The sequence below is a fragment of the Muscardinus avellanarius genome (assembly GCF_963383645.1).
Source record: "Muscardinus avellanarius genome assembly, chromosome: 2".
Lineage (NCBI taxonomy): Eukaryota > Metazoa > Chordata > Mammalia > Rodentia > Gliridae > Muscardinus > Muscardinus avellanarius.
Genome location: NC_137787.1, coordinates 119,434,368 through 119,453,170, shown reverse-complemented (window position 1 = coordinate 119,453,170; position 18,803 = coordinate 119,434,368). Strand labels below are relative to the sequence as shown.

General features: G+C 39.0%; 1 protein-coding gene across 4 annotated transcripts in view; it reads right to left on the bottom strand.

Annotated features, from left to right (window-relative positions):
• ZMYM2 (zinc finger MYM-type containing 2) overlaps positions 1-18,803 on the bottom strand; it is a gene marked incomplete at both ends in the record, with an annotated part of 113,028 nt that overhangs the window by 52,413 nt on the left and 41,812 nt on the right. For all 4 annotated transcript variants that reach the window (XM_080690122.1, XM_080690121.1, XM_080690123.1 and 1 more), the window contains 4 exons: positions 1,037-1,152; positions 6,539-6,689; positions 9,893-9,964; positions 17,218-17,430. In XM_080690122.1, coding sequence (XP_080546248.1) covers positions 1,037-1,152; positions 6,539-6,689; positions 9,893-9,964; positions 17,218-17,430 — 552 coding nt within the window. The remainder of the gene's footprint in view (positions 1-1,036; positions 1,153-6,538; positions 6,690-9,892; positions 9,965-17,217; positions 17,431-18,803) is intronic.

The window sequence follows — 18,803 nt, the reverse complement described above, 5'->3', positions numbered from 1 at the left end:
GCAGGAGACTGAGACAGGAAGATTGCAGTTTAGCAGCCAGATTCAACAATTTAGTGAGGCACTGTTTCAAAATAAAAAAATAAAGCCTGGAGTGGTGGTGCACATATTTGGGAGGCTGAGACCAAGACCGGAGGAGGATGCAGTTTGAGGACAGCCTCAGCTACTTAAGTGAGGCCCTCTGCAACTTAGTGACACCCTGCTTCAAAATAAAGAATAAAAAATAGGGCAGGGGGTGTAGCTCAGAGGTCAAATGCCCCTGGGGTTCCATCCCCAGATAGATAGATAGATAAAATTTTATTGTACTAAAATGAAAAATATTTCCCGCCTAGCATGGTGGTACACGCTTGTACTCCCAGCATTTGGGAGGCTGAGACCAGAGGACCGCAGTTCACGGGCAGCCTTAGCTACTTAGTGAGGCCCCCTGCAACTTAGTGAGACCCTGTTTCAAAATAAAGAATAAAAAATAGGGCAGGGAGTGTAGCTCAGAGGTCGAATGGGTTCCATCCCCAGACCCACCCCCCCCCCAAAAAAAAAAAAAAAAAGAAAAGAAAAGAAAAAGAAAGGAAGAAAGAAAGGAATTTCCCTAAAGTTGATCTTAATTAAGGCTTATAGTAGATAAGTCTAATCTCCCCTCTTTACATTTCTAATATGAAAAATAGATATGCTTGATAAGTCTAAACAAATCTGGATACTTTATAGAACAGCTACTCATATCGCAGAACCCCATTTTATACAATCCATCTAAGAGAAAAGTACTACACAACAAGAATTGAGTTTAACTATACTAAAATAAAATCCCTTTTCCTTCATAATCTACATCAAGTTAATCATTCAAAAGCCAATCATATCATTTGTTCTAAAGTAGAAGCTGGTAAAGCCAGATCTCCTGTGACTCATTCTAGAATTTCCATCCCTCCATTTGACCCAACAAACTATGTAAAAATTAACAGAAAAGACAAAGATAAAGCATATTACACTAATTATTTTCCATGTGTATTTTATTAAGGTTGGGGGTTATGCAAAATAAGTAACAAACCTGAAATTTAGCCACACAACTGGAATTGCAAAAGTTATATAGTTTTCCATCAGGCATTGTGGCTTGGTATTGAGGTAAAGAGTTTCGCTTACAAAAATGGCAAATAATTCCCAAACCTAGGAGAGAAAAGGTACATATCTGATTTCTTTGTAAAGTTACACAGTTTTTCTTTTAAACTCATAACTCACTGTTGAGATTTTCTTAAGTAGAAACTTTCAACTACGTGTGTGTATGTGTATGTGTGTGTGTATGTGTGTATGTGTTACTGGAAATTGAACCCAGAGGCATTCTACCTCCAAGCTAAACCCCCAACTCTATTTTATTTTGAAACAAGGTCTCTCACAGAATTGCTGAGACTTACTACTTAGTAAGGCTGGCCTTAAACCTGCAATCCTCCTATCTTAGCCTCCCAAGTACTGGGATTACATGCATTCACCACCACACCCAGCTTGTGCTTTGTACTTTGAATATTCAGTACTAGTTACAACTTAAAAAAAATACTGTCATTAAAAAAAAAGCTTCTGGTAGGTTTCTTTTTGTATTTTTTATTTATTTTTATTTTTATTTGTCTGCAGTACTGTGGATAAAATTCAGGGGCATTCCACCTCTGAGCTACATCCCAGCCCTATTTTGTTTTTTTTAATTCTTTATTTGAGACAAGGTCTCACACTAAGTTGCAGAAAGCCTAGCTAAGTAGCTGAGGCTGTCAGCAGAACAGGATCCTCCAGTCTCACCTTCCCAAATGCTGGGATTACAAGCATGCACCACCACGCCCAACTCTGGTATGTTTTTAAAGCATACAAGGACACATCAAAAAATATTTTTAGATAACTTCAGATGGAACAACAACTTTAGCTAGGAACAGAGAGACAGAGAACTTCAATAACTTAAAAACTAAAAGTTTGAGTTGATCAAAATATAATTGTTTGCAGTAAAAATCCATAGTCTGCAAACAAATACTCCAATAAACTAGAAAACCCAGAAGAAATTGACAAAGTACTAAACACCTGCAACCTACCTAAACTGAACCAAAAGGACAAAGAAAACCTAAACAGACCATTAGGAAGTAAAGAGATTGAAACTTTAATAAAAAGCCTTCCATCACATAAGAGTCCAGGCCCAGATAGATTCCCAGCTGAATTCTTTAAGACCTTTATAGACAAACTAAGTTCAATGCTCCTCAAATTATCCCACAAAATAGATAAAGGAATACTACCAATTAAATTCATTCTATGAAGTCAGCATTACCTTAATCCCAAAACGAAATAAAGATACCATGAGAAAAGTACAGATCAATATCACTGACGAACATAGATGCAAAAATTCTTAAATATTAGCAATTCACATTCAAACCAACATCAAACAGATAGTGGGCCATGACCAAGAAGGGTTCAATTCCAGGAATCAATAAATATAGAGCTAGAAACAAAATCTACACAATCATCTCAATAGATGCAGAAACAGGATATGGCAAAATCTAATGCCCATTCTTGATAAAAATGGCTGAAGAAATCAGGGATAGAAGGATCCTACCTCAACATCATAAAGGCTATATATGATAAACCCAAAGCAAGCATCTTTAAGTGTGGGAGAAAATGAGAGATTTCCATAAGATTAGGAACTGCCACCACTCCTATTCAACATAGTACTTGAAACTAGCCTCAGCATTCAGACAGGAGGGAATCAAAGGAATACAAATAGGGAAGGAAGAACTGAAATTATCTTTGTTCACTGATGAAATGATCCTTTACTTAGGAGATCCAAAAACCTCAACCAGAAGACTTCTAGAGTTAATGAATAGCTTCAGCAGAGAAGCTGGATATAAAACCTACTTGTGAGCCAGGCGTGGTGGCACACGCTTGTAATCCCAGCAATTGGGAAGATGCAACAGGAGGATCGCAGTTTGCGGATAGCCTCAGCTACTTAGTGAGGCCCTTTGCAACTCAGTGAGACCATTTCAAAACAAAGAATAAAAACGAGGGCTGGGGGTATAGCTCAGAGGTAGAATAGATTTAACCAAGGAGGTAAAAGATCTCTGTAATAAAATTATAAATCACTAAAGAAAAAAATTGAAGATTTTAGAAGATGGAAAAGATCTCTATGCTATTGGGTAGACAGAAATCAGTCATAAAATTCATATGGAAAAATAGAAGACCCAGAATATCCAAAGCAATTCTTAGCAATAAAAACTAAGCCAGAGGCATCACAATAACTGATTTCAAACTATACTACAAAATGATAGTGATAATAATAAAAAAAATAGTACTGGCACAAAAACAGACAAGCAGATCAATGGACAAAGCCTTATATTTATAACAGATTATTGATAAAAGTACCAAAAGCATATACTGGATAAAAGAAGCATTTCAACAAATGGTGCTGGGAAAACTAGTTATCTGTATGTCGAAAAAAGGGAATTAAACCGGGAGTGGTGGCGCATGCTTGTAATCCCAGTGCTTGGGAGGCTGAGACAGGAGGATCACACAGGTTCGAAGCCAGCCTTAGCTACTTAGTGAGACTCTCAGCAACTTAGTGAGACCCTGTTTCCAAATAAAGTATAAAATAGGTCTGGGAGTGTAGCCCAGAGGTTAAAAAAGCCTCTGTGCTCCACCATCAGTACCACAAAAAAAAGAAAAAAATAATAATAATGAAAAAGGAATTAAACCCCAAATTCTCACCCCGCACAAGCATCAACTCAGGATGAGGATTAAGAAGAGCCAGGCTGAGAAATGGGAAACTCAGGTTTGCTGTCAGCCTCAGCAAGTTAGTGAAGCCCTCTGCAACTGAGCAAGACCCTGATTAAAAATAAAAAATAAAACAGATCTGGGCATGGTGGAGCGCACTTGAAATTCCAGTACTTCAGAGGCTAAGACAGGAAGATTGCAGGTTTGAAGTCAGCCTCAGCAATTTAGCGAGACTCTCAGCAACCTACTGAGAACTTGTTTCCAAGTAAGAAAATTTGGCTAGAGGTATAACTCAAGAGGTAGAATGCCTCTTGGTTCAATCCCCAGTACAGAAAGAAGAAAAAAGAACTGTGGGTGTAGCTCAGAAATAGAATGCCCCTTTTCAATCTCCAGTACCAAAAAAAAAAAAAAAAAAAAGGAAAAAAAAAAAGAAAGAAAGAAATTAAAACACAAACTAGTAGGGGGCACAGGATTGATAGATACTCCACTCCAGTGTATAGGAGAGGTTTCAGAGAGCCTATAGAATGGGAGATCTTTACCATATACCCCTCTAATAAAGGATTAAGATCTAGAATATACAAAAAACTTATAGAAATTTAACACTTAAAAAAAAAACCCAATCAAGCCGGGCATGGTGGCGCACGCTTGTAATCCCAGCATTTGGGAGGCTAAGACCTGGAGGATCGCAGTTTATGGACAGCCTCAGCTACCTAGTGAGGCCCTTTGCAACTCAGTGAGACCCGGTTTCAAAATAAAGAATAAAAAATAGGGCAGGGGGCGTAGCTCGGAGGTCAAATGCCCCTAAGTTCCATCCCCAGACCCGCAAAAAAAAAAAAAAAAAAAAAAAAAATCAAAAGACAAGCAGCTAAATTAAACACTTCAAAAGAGAAAGTCTAAATGGCCAGTAAATACATGAAAAAATGTTCAGCATCATCAGCAATAAGGGAAATGCAAATAAAAACCACACTGAGATTCCATTTAATCCAGGAATGGCAATCATCAAAAACAGTAAGAAATAGGCTGGGCACACGCTTGTAATCCCAGTACCTGGGAGTCTGAAACAGGAGGGTATCAGTTCGCCACCAGCCTCAGCTACTGAGCCCCATTTCAAAATAAAGAATAAAAAAGCCAGGCATAGTGGCCCACGCTTGTAATCCCAGCATTCGGGAGGCTGAATCCAGAGGATCGCAGTTCGTGGACAACCTCAGCTACTTAGTGAGGCCCTGTTTCAAAATAAAGAATAAAAAATAGGGCAGGGGCTTTAGCTTGGAGGTCGAATGTCCCTGGGTTCCATCCCCATACCTGCGAAAAAATAAATAAATAAAAACAAAATAAAGAATAAAAAATAGGGCTGGAGGTGTAGCTCAGAGGCACAATGCCTCTGGGTTCCATCCCCAGTACCAGCCCCCCCCCAAAAAAAAAAATGCTCACAAGGATTTGGGGGAGGGGGAAACTCTAATTCCCTGTGAGACTACAAACTAGTATAGCCACAATGGAGATCAGTGTGGAGGATTCTCAGAAGACTGGGAACGGAACCCTCATATAATCCAGCGATACCACTGCTGGGCATCTATCCTAAGAAATTGAAATCAGAATATAGAAGTGATACTTGCATATCCATGATCGTAACAGTACGATTTACAATAATCAAATTATGGAACCAGTATAGGTGACCATCAACATATGAATGAACAACAAAACTATGCTATACACACGATGGAATTTCATTCAGCCATAGAGAACAAAATCATCTCATTTTCAGAAAAATGGAGGGAACTTGAGAATATTATTAAGAATATTATCTAAGCAAGATTGGCCAAACTTAAAAAATGAATAGATGGGCCAGGTGTGGTGGTGCACACTTATAATCCCAGTACTTGAGAAGCTGAGAAAGGAGGATCACATGTTCAAAGCCAGTTTCAACAACTTAGCAAAACCCTCTTTCCAAATAAAAAATAGGGCTAAGGGTGTAGCGCAGAAATAGAACACCTCTGGGTTCAATCCACAGCACCACACACACAAAAAAAACACACATGCACACAAATACATGTATATTTTCTTGTATATGTGAATGCTACAGAGAAATCCAGACATAAGGACAATAATCAAGTAGAACAGAGACACCAATGGAATGATGGAGGAGGGGGCTTAGGAAGGTAGGAGGAGGAATAAAGAAATACAGTGTACCCGTTGAAATAATGCCACATATGTATGTAAAATTATCAATTCCAATTTCAAAGAGATGTACAGGGAGATGAATGGGACCTGAACGGAAATGCATATAAATGTTTCTGTGAATCTGAAACCCAAATGAGTAAGCGGACACACATCTGTAATCTCACTACTTAGGCTGAGATAAGAGGATCACAGGTTCGAGACTAGTGTCAGCAATTTCCAGCAACCTAGCAAAACTCTGTTTCAAAACAAAAAATTATATAGGGCTGGAGCTTAAAGGTAGAACAACCCTGGGTTGAATCCTCAGTTCCAAAAAAAGAAAAAGAAAAAGAAAAAAAACATGATGTGGCATGGTGGCACATGCTTATAATCCCAGTACTTGAGAGGCTGAGGAAGGAGAATGATAGGTTCGCGGCCAGCCTCAGCTATTTAGGCCCTCAGCAACTTAGTGAGAAACTTTTTAAAATAAAATAATAGGGCTAAGGGTGTAGCTCAAAGACTACCCCTGGTTCCATCCCTAGTACCACAAAAAGAAAAAACATAATTATAATGCACCAAATAAAAACATTAGCAAGAGTACAAAAGCAATTATTTTTGTGAGACTTATACTATTAAACTTAATTTTTTAATATCTAAAACTTACTTTGTGATTTTGCATATTTTGTCTTGTGACTATTCATGCAAGCAGTTGAACAATATGGCTCCATATATCCATTAGGACCTATACACTGAGTCATATCAAAAAATCGGCACTGTGTTCGGCAACCTGTACAAGTTGTCAGTTTTCCATATTTCTAAAATTTGAAACACACACAAAAAAAAATTTAAAGAAGCCGCAAGTTAACTAGGAAAAATGTCATATTTTTATTATGCCTTTTGTCTCTGCAAAACAATTCTGTAATCTGTAATTTCAGGAGTCTTCATCTGGATGCACACTAGTAGTTGAAACAACTACTAAATTAGGTTTAATCCAACCTATGTTCATCGGCTGATTCTCCTTAAAAAATAAAGTGTATCATAGCATCCATACAGATAGGTAAGTAAAACTGAAAATATAAGACAGGCATAGGCTTGTTTTGTTTACAATGAGTACACATTGCTTTCTCTTTTGATAGAAGAAATTAAATGGAGTGTGAAAAGTAATAAAAGTACTTTACACGAGAAATTTAAAACTAATAATACTTTCCACATGAGTGGCTATGGTTCTAATTATTTTTGTAACTTCTCTTAAAAATGATTTACCATGCTGGGCATGGTGGTATCTGTTTGTAGTCCCAGTCCTAGGAGGCTGAGACAGCAGGATCAGAGGTTCAAAGAAAGCTTCAGCAATAGAGCAAGGCTCTCAGAAATCTAGTGAGACCCTGTTTCCAAACAAAGTGTAGCTCGGAGGTAGAATGCCCCTGGGTTTCATTCCCAGTACTACATGAAAGAAAGAAAGAAAGAAAGAAAGAAAGAAAGAAAGAAAGAAAGAAAGAAAGAAAGAAAGAAAGAAAGGAAGGAAGGAAGGAAGGAAGGAAGGAAGGAAGGAAGGAAGGAAGAAAGAAAGAAAGAAAGGAAGAAAATCAGGCAGGGAGCATAGTTAAGAGGTAGAATGCCCCTGGGTTCTACCTCTTAACTATAAAAAAAAAAAAAAAAAAAAGGAAAAGAAATCAACTATGGGAGCTGGGTGAGGTGGTGCACACCTGTAATCCCAGTACTTGGGAGGCTGAGAAAGAAAGGAGTATCACAAGTTCAAAGCCATCCTCAGCAACTTAGTGAGGCCCTCTACATCCTAGTGAGACCCTGGTTCCAAATAATAATTTAAAAAAGCACACACAGAGCTGAGAGTGCTTTGTCCAATCAGTTCAAGAGAAGAAGCAGATCCAGGCAGAGTAGGCAGAAGGGATAACCAGGGCTGTAGAGACTGACTAGCAAGACTGAACTCAGCTCTAGCAAAAGCCATTTAAAAAGCTTAAAAGAATACCTCGTAAGGATTCAAATAAACTCCAAGTAATGTGACATTGTGCCAGAACAAAGTACACCATTGAAAATTACAAAACAAAATCCAGCAACCAGCAATGTGAAATTTACGATATCTAGAATCAAATAAAAAATTACCAGTCATTCTGTAAAAGAGCAGGAAAACAAGACCCATTAACAAGAGGGGGGGAAAAAATCAGTAGAAATAGACCTATAAATGGCAGATATAAAAAACAGTAAGCAAAAATGCTAAAAGAACTATGATATGTATGCTAATAAACTTAAAAATTAATAGAGGAACATCAGGCATGGTGGTGGCGCACGCTTGTAATCCCAGTGCTTGAGAGGCTGAGACTAGCCAACCTCAGCTACTTAGTGAGACCTTGTTTCCAAATAAAGTATAAAATAGGTCTGGGAGTATGTCCCGGAGGTAGAAAAGCCCCTGAGTTCTACCCCCTTTAACACACACACACACACACACACACACACACACACACACAAATAATAATAATAATAATAATAATAATAATAATAATAATAAAGGAGAAATTAACATAATAAGGAAAAATGCAAGACATTAAAAGACTCGATGAAACTTTTATTTATTTATTTATTTTGTGGTACTGGGGATGGAACCCAGGGGCATTCTACACACGGGCTACATTCCCAGACCTATTTTATATTTTATTTGGAAACAGGGTCTCACTAAATTGCTGAAAAGTCTCACTAAGTAGCTGAGGCTGGCTTCAAACTTGTGCAATCCTCCTGTCTCAGCTTCCCAAGTACTGGGATTACAAGCGTGCACCACCACGCCCGGCTCAAATAAAACTTTTAGAGATGAAAAAAAGAACATGAAAGATAAAAAACACATTGCATGATATTAACAGCTGACCAGAAAAGATCAGCAAATGTAAAGCAATAAAAACTCTCCAGCAGAAGAAAAGAAAAAGAAAAAAAAAAAAAAAAGGAAAAAAACAAATAATTGGGACCTCTGGAATTAGGGACCCAGAAAATGAAAGCAAGGAATGAATGAATGAATAAATAAATAAATAAATAAATAGAAAAAATAAAATGGCTGAAGATCCTGGATTGGATCCTAGACAAATAATCTTTTACACTTGCTATGTAAGTTAACAGAAACGGAAAAATTACTGCATAAGGTCTATAAATTAACTTGCTAATAACGGTTTATTGATATAAATTTCCTTATGTGGAATATCGTACTATAATTCCTAATTAGATATAGTAATACATTCATATACTAATTCATTCATCTGGATTAATAGGAATATGACCTTATTTTTTTTTTTTTTTTTTTGCAGTACTGGGAATGGAACCCAGGGGCATCTACCTACATGCAGCACCTCTAGCCCTATCTTTTATTCTTTATTTGGAAACAGGGTCTCACTAGGTTGCTGAAAGCCTCTAAGTAGCTGAGGCTGGCTTCGAACCCGTGCGATCCTCCTGTCTCAGCCTCCAAGCGGGGATTACAAGCATGCGCCACCACGCCCGGCTTCTTAAAAACTTTTTAAGAGTTTATTTTTTACCTTTCAGATAGGTACAAAAGAATTGTTTATATCCCACAAATAAATGCATAACGTGTACAAGGTCCTATGTACTAAAAATTTTTATCTGTAAAAATATATTTTTAATGGCCATGTACTACCACATTGAGATGGCTTGCTTTCTTATTTATTTATTTGATGCTAGGGATTGAACTCAAGGGCACTGTACCTCCAAGCTACACCCTTAGCCCTATTTTATTTTGAAACAGGATCTTGCCAAGTTGATGAGAATGAGAGTCTCACTACTTGGTGAAGCTTTCCTCGAACCAGTGGATCCTCATGTCCCAGCCTCCCATGTACTGGGATTATAAGCGTGTACCACCATGCCTGGTCAACTAGTATATCTTAATTATAAAATTAAAACTACTAATATAATTCAAAAGACACATGATTTTTTTCAGGAGTATATGAAAGTTCCAGTGCTTAAAAATGTGCTTAAGATGGGCCGTGAGCCCATCTACATTCCTGCTTACCTCGGGCTGCATTAAGAAAGAGTCCTGCATGTGATCCCGAACCTCCTTCAGAAAGCTTGGGTGGCTGCCTACCTAAAAAGAAGATTGTAAAAGACTTTATAAATACATATTAAGAAAGACTACTACACCAAATAATAAATGAGCAATCTGTAAAAAGTTGCTTCTGAATATTCTATTGTGATGAATAAATTTATTCCAACTTTCAAAAATGCTTATCTACCCTGGCCCCACTATTCTTGTCCATGTTATAGAATCATCAAATAACTTTAATTATCCAACAACCAAACAATGGAGTAGGAATTTATAGACATACACTTAGATATGATTCACATCTACCTGGAAAATATGGGTTTTCTATCCTATAACTTGTGTTCTAAAATCTCTTTACTAACCAGGCAGATGTGATGGCTTACACTTGTAGTCCCAGTACTTGGGAGGCTGAGACAGAAGGATCGTGAGGCCCTCTACAACTTAGTGAGACCTTGTTTCAAAATAAAGAATAAGAAATGGGGCTGAGGGTATAAATTGGAGGTAGAATGCTCCTGTATTCCATCCCCAGTACTACAAAACAACAAAAACTTGAATATTTGTGTTTTATGTTGTGAGATTTTTTTCTTTTGGTGGTACCAGGGATGAAACCTCTGAGCTATACCCCCCAGCCCTATTTTTTATTCTTTATTTTGAAACAGGGTCTCACTGAATTGCAATGGGCCTCACTAAGTGGCTGAGGCTATCTGCAAACTACGATTCTCCTGTCTCAGCCTCCCAAATGCTGGGATTACAAGCTTGCGCCACCAGGCCCTGCTTATGTTGTAGAATTTGCTCTTGATTTAAAGCCTTCTGTTTTAGCCAGCAAAGTCCTTAAAGAAATGCTATCTAGTGGTGGCGCAAGCCTGGAATCCCAGCATTCTGAGGCAGAGATCTGAGGGGCGCGCGGGGTTCATGGACAGCCTCAGTTACTTAGTGAGGCCCTCCACAACTCAGTGAGACCCTGTTTCAATAAAGAAAAATATAAAATATTTTAAAAAAAGAATAAAAAATAGGGCTGGGAATGTTGCTCAGAGGTAGAATGCCCCTAGATTCCATCCCCAGTACTGAAAAAAAAAAAAACAAAAAACCCCAAACTAGGCAAAAGATAGAAATCTACAGACAAAAGAAGCTGAGCAAAGTCTAGAAAGAAAATCCTCCCAAATTACCAAGATATATTACAAACCACTAAAAACCAAATACAAAACAAAATCTTGAAACCAGCAAAAAAAATGACATTTATATGACAAATACAATTGGAATGGGAGCAGTATAGAGCATGGGATATAAAACAATTTCAGGAACTCAAACAAATTGTTCAGACACACCAACATAAAATTCAAATTCATAAACTCAAACAACTTGTCCAGATATGTCAGCATAGGGCTCAGACCAGCACATCTGTGCTACGATAGATGATAACGGACCCTTGTATCATAAAATGCCTTCTTACTTCTGATGGACTTCTGTTATCAAAACATCTGTGACTACTGAAAGGAGTCTGGTAGGGTGTGACAGGGCCAGAATTTGACAGACATATGGCAGCATCACAGAAAGCCTATAGAAGGGCAGGTCTTCCAACGAGGAGCACACTGAGCTTTCCTCAGGCCACACTGGGCTTGCCTGTGTGTATGACTCTAATTCATCAACGTGCTCCAGTCCTGCTCTTCACTGACCACGGAGGATCAGTACAACTGCACCATTCCAGGGGTTTTTTACCCCCTTATCTCCTGTTTTGTTTTGTTTTTCCTACCCCCGAGTGACATCCCCAACCCCATTTTTTATTCTTGATTTTGAAATAGGGTCTCACTGAGTTGTGAAGGGCCTCACTAAGTAGCTGAGACTGTCCGCGAACCACAATCCTCATATCTCTGCCTCCCAAATGCTGAGATTACAAGTGTGTGCCACCCACCACGCCCAGCTTCCTGTTATGTTTTTAGCATGTTATTTTGCTAAGGATTTAAAGTGCTTTAAATGTACAGAACTGGTTGTATATTATACTTATTCGACCTAAACTGTTAGATTTTCTAGTGTGAAGTGTATTGTCTAAAGCTCATTTATAGTTAATTGGCTCTGGCAAAGCAGCCACCCAGCATCCAAATGCAGCTTACCTTTACTAAGTTTCCTGTTAAGTTCCTACCTGCTTTAACCTTCAACTGTATGAAAAAACACAAATCATGTGACATGACTTACTGGACTTAGAACCTTGTGTCCCATTGCTCAGGACAGCAGGCTAGAAAAAGAAAAACTTTTGGATAATAGGCCCTCTATTCCAGCCAAATACCACATACTAGCACCCCCCCCCTACCCCCAACAGAAGTCCTGGCTGTAGTGAGGTCCTGCACTTCAGCCATGGTGAGTTCAAAGGAAGAAGTGACCTTCCCTACTTTACCCCAATAACCCTTTACCTCAGCATGAACCCCTGCTGAGCTCTAAGAAGTAGAAAGCAAACATTCACCAATGACTAGAGGAGCAAAGCCCAAATCAAATTACAGAGTCTAAGTTGCAGAAGGCCTCACTAAATAGTTGAAATTGGCTCGAACCTGCCACCCTCCTGTCTCAGCCTCCCAAGTAGGGGACGACAAGCATGCACCACCATGTTCAGCATAAACATTCAATGTAATGGGGAGGGCTGAGAGCAAAGCCTAAACAGGAAAATGGGCAGAAGGCAGAAACAATTAATAGAAAAGGAAAAAGATATATGAAACTTGAAAAGCTAATTCCTATTAAAAGCAATATAGCAGGACCTGATGGCACATGCCTGTAATCCCAGCACATCAGAGGCTGAGATAAAGGATTATAAGCCACCCTCAGCAATTTAACAAGACCTTGTTTCAAAATAAAAAATAAAAAGGGCTGAGGGTACAGTTCAGAAAATGTCCCTGGGTTTAATCCCTACTACCACAAAACAAAGTAATACATATATAAATTAAAAAAACCAAACTGAAGATATTATTTTCAATCAGTAAAGCGTTAAGATTTTTATGGGTGAGGCTATCAAAAAACATATCATATATATTACACATAATATATACCTTATATTGTCATATAATTTATTAATAAAGAATAAGCCAGACATGGTGGCACATGCTTGAAATCCCAGCATTTGGGAGGCTGAGACAGGTGGTTGGCAGACAACCTCAGCTACTTAGTGAGGCCCTTTGCAACTCAGTAAGACCCTGTTTCAAAGTAAGTAATAAACAACAGGGCTAGGAGTTTAGCTCTGATGTAGAATGGCCCTAGGTTTCATCTCCAGTACCCCCCAAAAAAAATAAAAATAAAATAGGGCAGGGCATGTAGCTCAGAGATAGAATGCCCCTGAGTTCCAACCCCAGTACTGAAATAAATAAATAAATAAATAAATAAATAAATACATAAATGAAATACAAACTGGTACAACTCAAACAGAGGGGAATTTTGACATATCTAAGACCCAGGGTGTAGCCCAGTTAGAATGCCTCTAAACTCAATATCTGATACCAAAACAAAACAAAAAGCCAGGCATGGTGGTCTACCCCTGTAATCTTAGTAAGACCCTTTTTCAAAATAAAATAGGGCTGGGGGTATAGGTAGACTATTACTGGGTTCAATTCCCAGTGCAACAACAACAAAAATACTAGATGTAAGCCAAATGCCATCAAAATCACACTAATCAAATATACCTACTGTAGAGCCATGTGTTAGCTAGAATACGGTCTACACTAGCTCTTGAGGGTGAGGAGGAGTACCATGAATTCTGTGAAAACAATTCAACTGTGGCTAATGATGAAATCAAGAAGAGATAAATAGGACACCACTATATATAGAATTCCACTATAAAAATAGAATCCTACCTCCAAAATATACTATAACCGTGTGTGTGTGTGTGTGTGTGTGTGTGTGTGTGTGTGTGTGTGTGTTGGTAGGGATTGAACCTAGGGGCATTCTACTTCCGAGCTACACCCCCACCCCTATTTTTTATTCTTTATTTTGAAACAGGGTCTAAGTTGAAACAGGGTCACTAAGTAGCTGGGGCTGGCCACAAATCCAGATCCTGTCTCAGCCTTCCAAGTACTGGGATTACAAGCATGTGACACCACACCCGGCTTTGTGAGTGTTTTATAAAGGGTCTCCTTAGGTTACTGAGTTTTGCTGTATTGCTGAGGCTGACCTCAAACTTGTGATCCTCCTGTCTAGGCCTCCCAAGTACTAGGATTATAGGCATGTGCCAGCTGGGCATGGTGGCGCACGCTTGTAATCCCTGCACTTAGGAGGCAAAGACAGGAGGATCGCACAGATTCGAAGCCAGCCTCAGCTACTGAGTGAGGCTCTCAGCAACTTAGTGAGACCCTGTTTCCAAATAAAATATAAAATGGGTCTGGAAGTATAGCCCGGAGGTAGAAAGCTTCTTGGGTTCCACCCCTAGTACCACCAAAAAATAAAAATAAAAAATATATAGGCATGTGCCACCGTGCAAGTATCTGTTTTAAGTATTATAATTTTTTTCTTTTTTTCTTTCTAGTACTGGGGATTAACTCAAGTACATTCTACCTGGTATGGTGACACATCCTTGTAATCCTAGTACTTGGGAGGCTAAGAGAAGATCGCAGTTTCAAAGACAGTCTCAGCAACTTATTGAGGCTGTCACCGATTTCAGTGATACTCCATTTCAAAATAAAAAAATAAAGCTGAGGGTATATCTTAGAGGTAGAATGCCCCTGGGTCCAATCCCTAGCAACACACACATGAAAAATGACATCAGAAGGCTCTCTCTCCTTATCCACACACAGAGGAAGGCACTGTCTCTAAATGAAGAAAAGGCCTTTTCTGGCTGAAGAAAGGACTGTGTGTGTGGAGGGGGAAGGGGTACTAGGGATTGAACTCAGTGGTACTCTACCTCTGAGCTATATCCGCAGCTCTGTTTTGTTTGGTTTGGTTTTATGGTACTGGAGATGGAACCCAAGGGCATTCTACCTCGGAGCTATACCCACAGCCCTGATATTTTATCCTCTATTTTGAAACAGGATCTCACTAAGTTGCAAAAGGCCTCATTAAGTAGCTGAGTTGGCCACAAACCTGTGATCCTCCTTGTCTCAGCCTCCCCAAGTACTGTAATTACAAACGTGTGCCACCACACCTGTATTTTATTTTTATTTTGAAACAGGGTCTCACTAGGTTCATGAGAGTTTCACTACTTGCTGAGGCTATCCTCCAACTTGTGATCCTCCTGCCTCAGCCTCCCAATTACTGGGACTACAGGTGTGCACCACTACAATTGGCTAAGAAAGCATCTGTGATGGCACTTTCATCTTGGACTTCCAGTCCCTAGAGTTGGGGAATATAAATAACTGTTGTTTAAGTCACCCTGCCTGTGAAATTTTGTTATAAAAGGCCTAATACACTCATACAAATATTTAACTGCAATTTTCTATAATTTAATTTTTAATGGAGCTAAACATTTTCTTTTTTTTTTTTTTTTTTTTTTTGGTGGTACTGGGGGTGGAACCCAAAGGCTTTCTACCTCCAGGCTATACTCCCAGAACTTTTTTTTATATTTTATTTGGAAACAGGGTCTCACTAAGTTGCTGAAAGCCTCACTAAGTAGCTGAGGCTGGCTTCAAACCCGTGCAATCCTCCTGTCTCAGCCTCACAAGCACAGGCATTACAAGCGTGCGCCACCACGCCCGGCTGAAGCTAAAAATTTTCTATAAATTTAATCCTGCTGTCATAAAAGAATGAGAAAAGTCTATATATTGATGGGAAACAATTTTGAAATATATTGTGAAGTGAAAAATGGAAGCTACAGAACACATATAAGCTGCCTTTTTTCTAAGATAAAGGGAAACTAACATTGAATAATATATATATCCTTAATGTTTCAAAAAGAATAGGAAACATAAAAAAGTAAATTTTCAAAGTAACATGAATAAGCAAATCAGAAACCAAGAGGAAAAAGTAAAAATAAGAGAAACACTTCTCTTAAATTTTTTTTTTTTTTTTTGGTTTTGTTGTTGTTGTTCTGAGGATTGGACCCAAGAGCATTTTACCTACAAACTACATCTGAACTTTCAGCAACCTAGAGAGATACTGTTTTAAAACAATAAAATAGGGCTGGGGGTATAGCTCAGAGGAAGAAAGCCCCTGGGATCAAGCTCCGCTGACAAGGAAGGGAGGGAGGGAGGGAGGGAAAGGGGTCTACCCTAGATCCCCAAAGCAAGCTATACACCTGCACCCTGTCCCAGTGCTAGTTACATGGTGTCACAGCCCAGTGCACACTGACTGGAGACTTATAATGTGCACTTGCAACACACAGATTCAAGAATAAACCTGGCCAAGCCGGGCGTGGTGGCACGCACTTGTAATCCCATGATTTGGGAGGTTGAGACTGGAGAACCGTGGTTCGCGGACAGCCTCAACTACTTAGTGAGGTCCTCTGCAACTTAGTGAGACCCTGTTTCAAAATAAAGAATACAAAATTGGGCAGGAGGTGTAGCTCTGAGGTCGAATGTCCCTGGGTTCCATCCCCAGACCACAAATAAACAAATAAATAAATAAGCCTGACCCATCCAGGCATGCAAGGGGTAGGGAGGAAAACAGCAGGTTCAAGGCCAGCCTCCACAAGGTAATAGGAGGAAACAGAAGGACAGTGCGTTCTATGCAATGTGGCAAGGCCTACTGCAAAATAAAAAATAGGAATGGTGTATAGCTCGAAGGTAGAATGTCCGTAGGTTCAGCCTCCAATACCAAATAAGAATAAACTGAATCCAAAATACCTTAAAATTAACCTAAAAATGTAAATATGAACAAGGTAACCATTCACAAACTATAGCAATTTGAAAAACTGTATTCCTAAGCCCTCTCCAACTCCAATAAAGAAGAAAATTCAAAAGATAAGCAGGTGCAATGACCTATAATCCAGCTACATGGAACTGCTTACAGAAGCATCTCAAGTTGGAGCCTTTCTTGGGCAACTTAAGCCAGAAAGTGTCTCAAAATAAAAAATAAAAATGGCTGGGGGTAGAGCACCCCCAGATCCAATACCCATTAACACACACACACACACACACACACACACACACACACACACACACACACAGAGGAACCATACTAGTACTCCCATTAGATATAAAATCTCAGTGTTTTCAATAATTTATACATATTTCTATATTCACCTCATACAGATCACCATCTTATGAAGATAAACAAAATTAAATTACTCCAAGACAAACCTGGTTAATAAATGCTATCAAAGCAAAACTGTTACAGCACTTTCAAACACATTCAAATGAATGCCCAAATTGTAATGATGTATGAATTACCTGTTTGTATTCACTGACACAACTCTGACAGCAAAATCGCTTCTGCTGGCCATCAATCACCAGGACATTATTCCCAGCACCTTTGCTGGGTAAGTACTCTCCACACTGCTCACAACAGTTCATTATCAGACCATTGGCCATTCTATAGCGATTAAAGCAGTGGTCGCTGCATAGCTTATGCGTCATATTTTTAAAGCTAACTTCATGGCGAATCTGAAAGAAAAATATAAAAATAACTTTCTTTTTCTTTTTTCTTTTTTTTTTCTGTACTGAGGATTCTAACAATGAGCCACACCCTCAGCCCTAATTTTTATTCTCTATTTTGAAACAGTATCTCACTAGGTTAATGAGCGTCATACAACATTGCTGAGGCTGTCCTCAAACCTACAATACTCCTATCTCGGCCTCCCAAGTACTCGGATTACAAGCATGCACCATCACATCCAGCATGTTTTTTTGTTTTGTTTTGTTTTGTTTTGCGGGTCTGGGGATGGAACCCAGGGGCATTCAACCTCCAAGCTACACCTCCTGCCCCATTTTTTATTCTTTATTTTGAAACTGGGTCTGAGTTGCAGAGGGCCTCACTAGTAGCTGAGTGCTGTCCACGAACCGCGATCCTCAGGTCTCAGCCTCCCAAATGCTGGGATTACAAGCGTGCGCCACCACGCCCGGCTACATCCAGCATTAAACAAACTTTTGTTTTCTTTTTCTCTCTCTCTCACTCTTTCTTTTTTTTTTTTTTTTTTTTTTTTGTAGTACTGGGGATTTAACCCAGGGGCATTCTACCTGCAAGCTACACCCCCAGCCCTATTTTTTATTCTTTATCTTGAAACAGGGTTTAACTAAGTTGCACAAAGCCTCACTAAGTGGCTGAGGCTGGCAGCAAACCTGTGATTCTCCTGTCTCAGCCTCCCAAGCACCTGGATTACAAGCATGCACCAAAAAGCCTGGTTTAAACAGAAATTGTAAAACACATGTCTTCAGCTGGACATGGTAGCACACGCTTGTTATCTCAGGACTTGGGAGGCTAAGACAGGAGGATCATACAAGTTTGAACCCAGCCTCAGCTACTTAGGGAGGCTCTCAGCAACTTAGTGAAACCCTGTTTACAAATAAAATATAAAATATTTCTAGGAGTGTAGCCCAGAAGTACAAAACTCCTGGGTTTCATTCGCAGTACCACAAAAATAAATAAATAAATAAATAAATGAATAAATAAATAAATAAATAAAACACATGTCTTCAAGTAGCTAAATAATATGGTGATCCAAGAAAAAGGAAAACGCCCCAGTAAAGTTCATTTGGGGAAAAGTAAAAGTAAAATACATTTCACAGTTTTATGAACTCTATTTTTCCTGGTGTGGTGGCGCACCCTTGTAATCCCAGTACTTGGAAGCCTTGAGACAGGAGGATTGAAGGTTCGAAGACAGACAGCCTCAGCAACACAGTGAGACCTGGTTTAAAAATAAAAATAAAATATAGCTGGGGGTGTAGCTCAGAAGTAGAATGCCTTTGGGTTCAAACCCCAATGCTCGAAAAGAAAAAAATATTTTTATACACATAGGAACATCTTATAGAATTGAGAA